At 42.8% G+C, this 13,002-nt stretch overlaps 1 protein-coding gene across 1 annotated transcript in view; it reads right to left on the bottom strand.

The window, feature by feature from the left end:
• The window catches only part of LOC115148714 (piezo-type mechanosensitive ion channel component 2-like), a 54,366-nt gene extending 41,786 nt beyond the window's left edge, over positions 1–12,580 (bottom strand). The window contains exons 1-2 of the mRNA XM_029690865.1: positions 12,471–12,580; positions 13–138 (exon numbers count right to left, since the gene is read on the bottom strand). Coding sequence (XP_029546725.1) covers positions 13–138; positions 12,471–12,477 — 133 coding nt within the window. The 5' untranslated portion in view covers positions 12,478–12,580. The remainder of the gene's footprint in view (positions 1–12; positions 139–12,470) is intronic.
• Positions 12,581–13,002: the final 422 nt, after the last annotated feature.

Genomic DNA, 13,002 nt, shown 5'->3' with positions numbered 1-13,002 from the left:
ATTGGTACTCACAGTTGAAGTTGGGTTCTATGTTGTCTCCTGCTAGCAGACTGTTGATGGTAACCTGGTAGATGATGTGTAGCAGCAGGAAAGCCATACTGGTGAAGCACAGGGACTTAAGCAGGCACCCTGTGTGACCTGAAAGAGAGAGAAATGATCCTCTAAGGTTTCTCGGATACTGAGGTCCAGTGCATAATTCAGATTGAATAGCTTACACAACATTAGAGGGTCTGTCAAGTCAAATAGTAGTAGTGGTAACTACTTCCTAGTTATGGTTCAGATTTTCCTCGTGATGAAGGAGTAATAAGACTATGAGACAAATGTTAACTTTATTAGGACGAATAAACATTTGTATTTCAACAATTTCATAACTGGTTCTCACGTCATTAGTAAGGCCATACTTTAAAAACACAATGCATTTTACCAAATCATATTCGATGCATGACAGAGCTAAAAAACACTCGCAACTAACTATTCATCGCCCAATACTCCACCGACTGTAGAGTAACATTAGATACTTGTCATTGACAGAGTGGAGACCTCACGGCCCAATTATTACATTTTACATTTTAGTTATTTAGCAGACGCTCTTATGCAGAGCGACTTCCAGTAGTGAATACATACATTTAATTTCATGCATTTTTCAAATATTTTTTTTTTTGTACTGGCCCCCCGTGAGAATTGAACCCACAACCCTGGCGTTGCACACACCATGCTGGCGTTGCAAGCACCATGCTCTACCAACTGAGCCACAGGGAAGACTGGCAGAGGTCGGTAATCCAGAGTAGAGGGCAAAGGTGCAGGCAGGGTCAGGGTCAGGGCAGGCAGGGGGTTTCCAGTTAACATAGCTTAACCTGTCTGGTCCCATCCTAATAGGCCAGGCCTGCAGTAATCCACCTCCATTAATCCTAATACAGTACTGTATTACAGGTTTCCCCGCTGACCAGGGCCAGTAATATCCCAATGATATTTTTGGCAGGCCGGTGGCCATCCGTCATGTTTGGACCAACCTAAACACATGGTGACCTCTAAAGTCAAATGTGATGGATGAAACAGAGCTCAACAACTAGTGATGATTGACCGACTGTCTGGTTTGATGGCTGATTGGACGGGTTGCTTAGAGATTTACATTTTTTACATTTACGTCATTTAGCAGACGCTCTTATCCAGAGCGACTTACAAAATGTTGATAGGAGTGATCAGGGGACGATGCAGAGCAGAGGTATCTGGATGTCTTGCAGGGGAAAAGTATGATAAAGCAGTGGGAAGTGAACAAGAACAAACCCCTGAATGGAAATGCTTTAGCTGGTTCAGTCGATTAGTACAACTGTCACGCCCTGATCTGTTTCACCTGTCTTTGTGATTGTCTCCACCCTCCTCCAGGTGTTGCCCATCTTCCCCATTATCCCCTGTGCATCGTTTTGTTCCTCAAACCTACGAGTTTTTCCCCTTGCTCCTGCCTTGTCTATTTTCTTGTTTTCCCAGTTTTGTCTTTTGTGCCTGCCCTGACCCTGCCTGCTGTCCTGTACCTTTGCCCTCTACTCTGGATTACCGACCTCTGCCTGCCTGCCCTGCCCATGACCCTGCCTGCGGTCTGGTACCTTTGCCCCACTACTCTGGATTACTGACCCCTGCCTGACCAGACACTGAGCCTGCCTGCCGTCCTGTACCTTTGCTTGCCCGTGTTCGAATTAATGAACTTTTGTTACTTCGACATTGTCTGCACCTGGGTCTTACCTTCAAACATGTAACAACATCTAACCAGGAAGCAGAAAAGCCCACTCAGTTCATGGCAGAACCAAACAAGATGTTGGCAGGTTTTCATCAAAACAAACAAGTACGTGTAATATTCCTAACTATGGATCCATAACTCTAAGCAAGGTATCAAATTCAGCTGACAAATTGGCACCTTCCATTTAACTCAAACCCAGACAGGCAGTGAGATGCTGACACTAGCTCAAAACGTGTGAGAGAGAGCGCCCTTGGCGTGTGTCAGCCACTAACTGTGCAGCTGTTAGGAGCCTGACACTGAGCAGGGGAACACTCCTGTAAACTCCCGAAGAGCCACTTCCATCTCTCTATAAGGATTAATGATCCCACTTCTGACACCAACGCCTTGTGACTCAGACACAACTTCCATAAAAACCTGATGCTATCCTGATATGGACACTGTCCTAGTAGGGACACTCAGCTATCTCTGTCATGTAGAAAGTGTGACTCCTACATGTAATTATGTAATAAATCAAATATTGTGCTCACATATGGCGGTGTCCGCAGGTTGATCAACTTAGAGCCAAACTTCAGGTATACGTCTAACATTGGATTGAACTTCCTGTAAAACACTGGGGCTACAATTAAAGTCAAATGTCAAATCTGTGGTGTATTAACATTGCAATTGCCGCAATTGCACGCCAATAAAGGTGTTTTAAGTGAATGGTCTTGAGCATCCAATTATAGTTTGTTTTAGATTAGACATTTGAGATGTATTATTCCAACCCAACATGGCTGCAGGGCAACTTTCACACTCCCTTACATACACCGTAGCCAAAGGCAATCCCCATCCATTGTGGTTCTCTTCCATAACAGGCTGTATGTATTAGAAAGAGAGGGTGCCACTACACACTTTTCATGAGGCTCCACACATCAAACAGCGGACATGTTACATAATAAACACCTACTGGTTATCATTGTTTTAGCGTCTTGCGAGAGATATGGAAATGAGTTGGAGTGGCAACATGGTATGTACATTACAATGAGATACTCTTGTGGAAAAGACATCAATGAACCTATTCATGTACTCTGCTAGGGGGAAAAAAGGTGTTATCTAGAACCTAAAAGGGTTATTTGACTGTCCACAAAGGAGAACTCTTTGAAGAACCCTTGTTGGTTCCAGGTAAAATGCTTTTGGTTCCAATTAGAACCATTTTGAGGTTTCTACATGGAACCCAAAATGGTTCTACCTGGAACCAAAAATGGTTATCCTATGGGGACAGTTGAAGAACCCGTGTGGAACCCTTTTTTCTAGGAGTGTAGTGTATATACACTACCCCCCCCACACACACACACACACACACACTTTTGCTCTCAGAACAGCCTCAATTCGTCAGGTCATGAACTCTATAAGGTGTCGAAAGCGTTCCAGAGGGATGCTGGCCCATAATGACTCCAATGCTTCCCACAGTTGTGTCAAGTTGGCTGGATGTCTTTTGGGTGGTGGACCATTCTTGATATACACGGGAAACTATTGAGCATGGAAAAACCCAGCAGCGTTGCAGTTCTTTTCACAAACCGATGTGACTGTCACCTAGTACCATACTCTGTTCTTAAATCTTTTGTCTTGCTCATTCACCCTCAGAATGGCACACATTCACAATCCATTTCTCAATTGTCTCAAGGCTTAAAAATCCTTCTTCAACCTGTCTCCTCCCCTTCATCTACACTGATTGAAGTGGATTTAACAGCTGACATTAAGGGATCATATTCAATCACGTATTGATTCAGCATGAATGTTCACAATGGCTTCTGATAGACGTTGTACCATGTATTGAAACCATTAGAAGTACCAGGAAATTCTCAAAAACACCACTGAGAGAAAGGCGATACTCACACAGTAAACTCAAATATGGACCAGATGTGTTGTGTTGTGTGTCTCTGTGTGTAAGATTTACAGAATCATTCCAAAAGAGGTTGCCTTGGCATATTCCAACAACAGCAAAAAAACATGCGATTTAGCCCTATTTCTCTCTCTCGCTCTCGCTCTCTCTCTCTCCATTTTCACCTCTCTTCCATTCACCACTGTGTTTGAATTAATGTTGAGATTAAAGGAAGGTATGAATCTGGATCTCAGGATGCCAGTAAAAGGAGACTGGCGAGTGGATGGTGTGTGTTTGGCGCAAGCCCCACATGTTTTTAATTCCGACTGTTATCTGAATTCTGAAATTTCATCAACTTAATCGCATTTAAAGATTGTCCCTGGGAGAAGTGCAGGCTGCCAAGCCTTGGGAGTGAGCTGCTTAGCTCATTGAAAGGGTCCCTAGGTCGGGTCTGGCTTGCGTGGGGCCAACGATGCTTGAGTTGCAACTTGGCTTCAGTTGGCCCATAATAACTTCTAATTGTTTTGAAAGCTGCTCCTTGCCAATCCTGTTGCCCAAATGTAGAGCTCTTTATGGGCCATCACAAATCAGTGATCGGGAGTAAATCACATTATTACAAAATGCACTCTAATCTATGACCCTTTACTGCTGTTCTAACAGAGAGAGAACAGCAGATTTGTGAGTCCAAACTGTCAGACCGAGAGAATATTTTTTTTATTTAACTAGACATGTCAGTTAAAACCTGATGTGGATAGGGGGCAGTATTTTCACGGCCGGATGAAAAAACGATTTAAACTGGTTACTACTCTTGCCCAGACACGAGAATATGCATATCATTAGTAGATTTGGATAGAAAACACTCTGAGGTTTCTAAAACTGTTTGAATGGTGTCTGAGTATAACAGAACTCATATGGCAGGCAAAAACCTAAGAAAAAGTCAACCAGGAAGTGGAGGATCTGAGAATTGTAGTTCTTCTTTCTAGCCCCTTTCGAAACTACAGTATCTGTGGGGTTATGTTGCACTTTCTAAGGCTTCCATTGGCTGTCTAAAGCCTTCAGAAAGTGGTTTGAGCATTCTCCTGTCACTGGGCAGATAATAGGAGCTCAGTTTCTGAGTGGTCTGCCTGGCAACAAAGGGATTGGATATGCACGGTCCCGCAAGCACACTGTTTTTTCCTTTTCTCCTTGAATGAATACGCTATTGTCCGGTTTGAATATTATCGCATTTCTACGTTAAAAATACCATAAAGATTGATTTTAAACAGCGTTTGACATGCTTCTAAGTACGGTAATGGAACATTTTGACTTTTTGTGTCTCGAATTGCGCTCGCGCGTTAGCCTTTGGATAGTGACCTGAACGCACAAACAAAACGGAGGTATTTGGACATAACTATGGATTATTTCGAACAAAAACAACATTTCTTGTGGAAGTAGCACTCCTGGGAGTGCATTCTGACGAAGATCAGCAAAGGTAAGAGCATATTTCTAATACTAATTCTGAGTTTAGGTTGCTCCGAACTTGGCGGGTGTCTGTATAGCTTTCTGTGATGGCGAGCTATGTACTCAGAATATTGAAAAATGTGCTTTCTCCGTAAAGCTATTTTAAAATCTGACACAGCGCTTGCATAAAGGAGTTCTGTATCTATAATTCTTAAAATAATTGTTATGTATTTTGTCAATGTTTATGATGAGTATTTTTGTAAATTCACCGGACGTTTTTGGTGGGAATACATTTTCTGAACATCACGCGCCAATGTAAAATGCTGTTTTTGGATATAAATATGAACTTGATCGAACAAAACATACATGTATTGTGTAACATGATGTCCTAGGAGTGTCATCTGATGAAGATCGTCAAAGGTTAGTGCTTCATTTAGCTGTGTTAGCGGAACGTCTAGCGGAACGTCTGTCCTCAACAGGCTTTAGGTTAAGAACAAATTCTTATTTGCAATGATGGCCTACCGGGGAACAGTGGGTTAACTACCTTGTTCAGGGGCAGAACGACAGATTTGTGGCGGCAGGTAGCCTAGTGGTTAGAGAGTTGGACTTGTAACCGAAAGGTTGCAAGATGAAATCCCCGAGTTGACAAGGCAAAATTCTGTCATTCTGCCCCTGAACAAGGCAGTTAACCCACTGTGCCTAGGCTGTCATTGAAAATAAGAATTTGTTCTTAACTGACTTGCCTAGTTAAATAAAAAAAAACGACAGAATTTTACCTTGTCAGCCCTGGGATGCGACAAGTACACAATGTACATACGTGTAGTAGTGTAGTTCATTGGTTCCCAAACTCATTTAGAGGCCAACTTACACATATGACAGAGCCGGGCCAAAATGTATAGCGCCTCCTATTGAAAATACCCCAGCAGACTGACCCCCCCACAGCTTGGGAACCACTGGTTTAGTCAATTGAAACACCACTATTTCAGTTGACAAAGTTCATTGGCATTGATTAGCTTAGTCATGGGAGCCATTGTCAATAGCAGTACAAATAGTGTGTTTGGATGATTTTACTACATCTAATCATAAGGGATGTAAAAGCCCTAATCAGCCAAACAAATTACTGGCTCTGATTAAATATGGCCCAATGTTTTAAGGTTAATTTTGGTTACTCAAAATTATTGTAAATGTAAAATGACTCAAAATGACTCAAAATCTAAGTTGTTGACATTTTGTTGTTGAAAACTATAACATTGTAATCCTACTTTCTGAACCAGGATACTGTAAATAGATACTGCCATATGTAGACTGACCACCTGTTTGTCCCTTTACTTTTCCAAGTTAAATTGAGCTTTGTGTTAATACTATGTTACATACCCGCTCGATGTGTAATCTGTTTCATCTGGAGTAATCTAGTGGAAAGCACTTACCCTTTAATTACAGCCTAGCAAGAAATCTAAATTATGCTATCAGGCCACAGTTGCCTTCACATGCCACATCCCCTTTGAGCTGCTCTAGGAATGAATACAGGTCTAAACCAGCCTGGAGAGAATTCCTTGTGTGCAAGTCCCAAGACATATTAAACTGTGGTGTGAAGAAAATACATATTAAGTATAATTGTGCATTTAGATTAAAGTGGAGTGATACTACTAGGCCTAGAATGCTGAGGAAAGGAGTGCAGTGATATTACTAGGCAATGGCATTGAGGAGTATACCACCTCAGTCATCGGCTTCATCAATAAGTGTATGGACGACGTCATCCACACAGTGACCGTACATACATTTCCCAACCAGAAGCCATGGATCCACACCAAGCAAAAGTTTAGACACTTATAAAAAATCCCGCTATGCCCTCAGACGAACCATCAAACAGGCAAAGCATCAATACAGGATTAACATTGAATCCTACTACACTGGCTCTGATGCTCGTCGGATGTGGCAGGGCTTGAAAACTATTACGGGCTATAAAGGGAAACACAACCGCGAGCTGCCCAGTGACTCGAGACTACCAGATGAGCAAAATGCCTTTTATGTTCGCTTCGAGGCAAGCAACACTGAAGAATGCAAGAGAGCACCAGCTGTTCCGGATGACTGTGTGTTGACCTGTTCAAAGGTCTTGTTCACATCAGCTACTGAGAGCGTTATCATTCACAAAGCCACGGGGCCAGATGGATTACCAGGACATGTACTCAAAGCATGCGTGGACCAACTGGCAAGTGTCTTCACTGAAATTTTCAACCTCTACCTGACCGAGTCTGTAATACCTACATGTTTCAAGCAGACCAACATAGTCCCTGTGACTAAGGAAGTAAAGGTAACCTGCGCTGTAGCACTCACGTCGGTAGACATGAAGTGCTTTTAAAGGCTGGTATTCGGCTCACATCAACAACCTCATCCCGGATACCCTAAGACCCACTCCAATTCGTGTACCGCCCCAACAGATTCCCAGATGACGCAATCTCAATCGCACTACACACTGTCTTTTCCCACCTGGACAAAAGAAACACCTATGTGTGAATGCTGTTAATTGACTACAGCTCAGCGTTCAACACCATAGTCCCCAAAAAGCTCATTACTAAGCTAAGGACCCTGGGACTAAACACCTCCCTCTGCAACTGGATCCTGGACTTCCTGATGGGCCGCCACCAGGTGGTAAGGGTAGGCAACAACATGTCTGCCACGCTGATCCTCAACACTGGGGCCCCTCAGGGGTGCGTGCTTAGTCCTCTCCTGTACTCCCTGTTCACCCATGACTACGTGGTCTGTTTTGAAGCTGGTCGAGAGTTTCAAGTTCCTTGGTGTCCACATCACCAACAAACTATCATGGTCTAAACACACAAAGACAGTCGTGAAGAGGGCACGACAACACCTTTTCCCCCTCAGGAGACTGAAAAGATTTGACATGGGTCCCCAGATCCTAAACAAGTTATACAGCTGCACCATCGAGCGCATTCTGACCGTTTGCATCACCACCTGGTATGGCAAATGCTCGGCATCTGACCGTAAGGTGCTACAAAGAGTAGTGCATACAGCCTAGTACATCACTAGGGCCATGCTTCCTGACATCCAGCACCTACATAGTAGGCTGTGTCAGAGGAAAGCCCCAAAAATAGTCCAAAACTCCAGCTACTCAAGTCATAGACTGTTCTCTCTGCTCCCGCACGGCAAGCGGTACCGGAGCGCCAAGTCTAGGACCAAAAGGCTCCTTAACAGCTTCTAACCCCAAGCCATAAGACTGCTGAACAATTAATCAAATGGCCACCTGGACTATTTGCATTGACACCCCCCACTGCTGCTACTCGCTGTATATTGTCTATGCATAGTCACTTTACCCCTACCTACATGTACAAATTACCTCAACAACCTGTACCCCTGCACATTGACTCGGTATTGGTACCCCTGTATATAGCCTCGTTATGGTTTTTTTATTGTGTTACTTTTTATAATTTTTTACTTAAGTTTATTTAGTAAATATTTTCTTAACCAACAATGCAGTTGAAGAAAGAGTTAAGGGCTTGTAAGTAAGCATTTCATGGTACACCTGTTGTATTCGGCGCATGTGACAAATAAAGTTTGATTTAATTTGAGTTAGCTGTAGCCAATATAGCAAACGCTACAGCTAACAAAAAAGCTAACAAATGTTTAATCCATCAAGGAAACAAACTGTGAACCAGTCTCTAATTATACTTTATGATGTGAGTCAGAGGCGTGTGTGTGTGTGCATGCTCGTGCGCATGTGTGTGTACATGTGTGTGCGTGCGCTCGTACGTGTGTGTGTGTGTGTGTGTGTGTGTGTGTGTGTGTGTGTGTGTGTGTGTGTGTGTGTGTGTGTGTGTGACATGACCTCATCGGCTGCCAAAGAATATTGTCAATGAACAAAGAAGTGTTCAAGGAGCCGGCCCAAGCCAGCATACAGTATTACACTTGGAATGCAACCTCAACAGGAAGAGCTAGTTGACTGGTAAACAGACAGTGATGCAGAAACTTGCATTCTTCAGCCTCCCTTAACATTTTGCACTACTATTATTAAATTCAGTGCTGAACAAGCAACTGATCCAATTTCTATTCCAAACAACCGGTCCAAAAATGTAAAGGTCCAATGCAGCCATTTTTTATCTCAATATCAAATCATTTCTGAGTAACAATTAAGTACCTTACTGTGAATGTTTTCAATTAAAACGGTCAAAAATGTACAAAAATGTCTTCTTAGCAAAGAGTAATTTCAAGCAAAAATTTTGCTAGGACTGTTTGGGAGTAGTCTGAGTGGAGAGGGGAAAACTGAAACCCTGCTGTTATTGGCAGAGAGGTTTGGAACTCTCTTTCTTATTGGTATATTAACTAATGTCACCAGGCAGGCCAAAACTACATGCCACGACAACAAGCTGATATTTCAGGTGTTCTTTTCAAACAGCTCTTACACTAAAAGGGAATTATCATAATCTTTACAATTTCACAACCTCATAGTGTGGAAATATATATAAAACACAGGAAAATCTAATTTTGACTGCACTGGGCCATCAAACGTTATGAAACATCAATAAAAGTTCAAATACAATCCACCTGACAAAATACCCAATGAGTCAAAGCCTCACTGTCGGTTTGCCTTAACAGAGGGTCCCAGAGGGTCATGGTTGACAGGTTGCATTGAGGCAGGATTCAAAGAGACAGAGAGGGGGGGATTGGGATGGCAGGCAGATAGGCAGCTCATTGTGTGAACGGTGCTGGTGACTCATCGGCTTCCTGGGGAAAAGAGCCAGAGGGGTTTGGACGAAGGGATTTAGGGAGGCGTGGGCCTGGGGTCCCCTGGTGACGACCTCTCCATTGAGCTCTGTTTCCTTAGGAAGCCCTCTTGTCTCCTGCGTCCCCCTCTCCAAGGACAGATTACGTCTGTTTATATTACCGTCCTTCAGGATGGCTCGGAGTAGTGGGGTACTGGAGTTTGCTGGGATTGTGGTGTTGTATTGTATTACAGAGATTCCTCTGAGGGAACTTTATATAGAACCCAAGTCATCAGGGGAAACGGCTTTTATGTCAATTAGCAAGGTCTGGGTTGTTTACATCAAGGTTTTGGTTGGTTGATAAAGTCCATCAGCCCATGACACTCTGACTGACTGACTTCTTCAAACAGTTATACCACTGCAAAAGTTGGACTTACTGTTTGTGTGTCTGCAATAGTAATGTTTCCTGTCTTCCTCACAGTTTGGATTTGACTGTGGGAATAACATCAACTGCGTGAATGCGTGAATGCGGGTATGATTGGATCGAGCCCTATTGAATTTTACTAAACATTAGTTATAATTAGCTGCTTGACCACAAAGCTTGGCCTCAACAGGTGTCGCGGAGGATGACATATGGACGGTCACTCGAGTTTTATTAGAAAAGCTGTGTAAAATCAGAGAATATTTTGGTTTATAAAGGACTTGAGGAAAATAACTAATTGATGTCCATTTTTTCCAGGAGAGTGGAGATGGGACTGAAGCCTAACACTGGAGTTGTGATGGAGCGAAACAGCTGGAGGGGAATAAAAAGGAGAGGAAAGATGTCTCAATCTCTCCACCACTCCGCAGCCAGCTGCTAGAAGACCAGAGAAGTCTTTACTTTTGAACCCTGACCTCTATCACTTCCTGATTGTCCATCACCGGCATATGATCTTGTTCTATCACAGTTTTTTTGTCTCTGTCCATTTGGCTGCCTTAGCTGCTTCGTCCTAAAAAAAATAAATGGGAACCACAAAACTGTAATGCCATTCAAATGGTCATTTAATTTCCCTAGAGGTGTCGAGGTGGAATGAGTGTCATGTCTTCACCTCAATAGAAGTCATAAAATAGTTTTTTGTGAGTAAATATAGAGCAAGAACCTGTCTTTGTGATGTACCGGCGTCATTGGATAGATATTGAGTCAAGATTTTCCAGCTGAGATCCCCCCCCCCCCCCCCCCCCCACTGTCACCAACCAACCCACCCATCCCCCAATGTTTTGGTGGACTACTTTATTTGGGGGGATAACTTTAGATTTTAGTGCCAAGCCTTGTCACCCCAAGGCAAGAGAATCTCCTGAAACAAGAGGCACATGACTGACAAGCACGTGCTCTGACACGTCTGGAATACTCCCCACCCCTGTTTTGGTAAAAAGCTAAGGGATGGGACTGGAAAAATTCAACCACTCTCACATTCATAGACAGAGTTATGGATGCAAGGACTGACCATCCATGATATCAAAATAATAGTTGTAATCATGTTTTGAGGCTATATAGTGTTTTCTCAATATTCACTTTGTTGACAAATATTGGAGTAAAACAAGTTTATATTTTGGGTTCTGATGGGGTATGACAGTTGAAATAAGCTCATGAGGCATTTCTAAGTTATATTCTTCAAGAATCAATGGGTACATATAATGAATTTATACGTATGTAGTAACTCCAGAATACCAGATGGAGTGACTAAAAAGGTATTTCTGACCAGATAACAGCTGGGTTATTAAACACTGAAATAAGTTTAGCCAATGGGAGACAGGATAGGAAGGGGTGTTTATACAATTCACATTAAGGGGAGTATATTCATACACAACACTGCTAATACCTCACTATACACTCACCACCCTATAGAAACACAAGGGAACCAGTTAGATTTAGTGTGTACTGATGCAAAGTGTGTTCCAGCACTGGTAGTAGCCAGAGGCACTGATAGTAGATTTTAGGGAGAGAGGGAGAGAGTTGAACTTGTGGCCAGCTGACACTTAAGGTGGAGAGTGAAGGAGGAGTGCATGTGTCTCTGTGCAGACAGGCAGAAGCTGCATTCTTTCATCTCACTCTGTCCTCCCTCCCTCCCTTTTCATGAGTGGTGTTATCCCTGCCTGGCTGTCACACAATTTGGGAGGTAGTGTTAAGAAGAAATGTTTCTTATATTTAACTGAAGGCTTACAGTGTACAATGAAAGCCACATTCAAACTGAGATGGTAAAGATTGAGGTGCACATGAAGGAAAACCGTACAGGAAAATGTATCCTCAGTATTTTAAGGACAGATGTGTGTGTGTTGCAATGTCAAACCACAGCACCATCATTTCTCATCCCTGCCTCCTCTGACACAGAGGCCGAGGAGTCTGAAATCATTCTGTCACTGAGTGCTGTAAATCCTCGGTTTAGGCCGAGGCCATCCATAAACCCTGATAACGTGACCATTTAACCTCTGGCTCTTTAAAATGGATTGTTTGGTTTGATTTGATTTGTTTGCTCAATGAATTACCAGTTAAGAGTCTCTAAAAGGGTTGTATGTGTCAGTTGACTCTTAGACAGATAACTGTTACCTCCACATCCTCATACCAAAACAGATGTGGCCTCTACACTGACGGAAGAGAGCTGTACAGTAAGAACACATCTACTGTAAGAAACAAACGGGACTAAATAAGTTCACTGGAATACATCATGGAGGAAACATTTCTTACCTTGCATTGTTGTTTTGGTGGGTTCTGGGAACAGCGGGATGAGCAGGAGGTAGATGAGGTAGACAAAAGAAAACCCATTGTACCGGAACAGACAGGCTGCAAAACAACAAGGGAGCAAGTAACACATCGGATCAGAACCCATCTGTGACATAATACCATGGATAAATCAGAACCCATCTATGACATAACACCATGGATAAATCAGAACCCATCTATGACATAACACCATGGATAAATCAGAACCCATCTATGACATAACACCATGGATAAAACAGAACCCATCTATGACATAACACCATGGATAAAACAGAACCCATCTATGACATAACACCATGGATAAAACAGAACCCATCTATGACATAACACCATGGATAAAACAGAACCCATCTGTGACATAACACCATGGATAAATCAGAACCCATCTATGACATAACACCATGGATAAAACAGAACCCATCTATGACATAACACCATGGATAAAACAGAACCCATCTATGACATAACACCATGGATAAAACAGAACCCATCTATG

Source organism: Salmo trutta, chromosome 2 (assembly GCF_901001165.1).
Source record: "Salmo trutta chromosome 2, fSalTru1.1, whole genome shotgun sequence".
Lineage (NCBI taxonomy): Eukaryota > Metazoa > Chordata > Actinopteri > Salmoniformes > Salmonidae > Salmo > Salmo trutta.
This window is presented reverse-complemented; position numbering and strand designations above follow the sequence as displayed.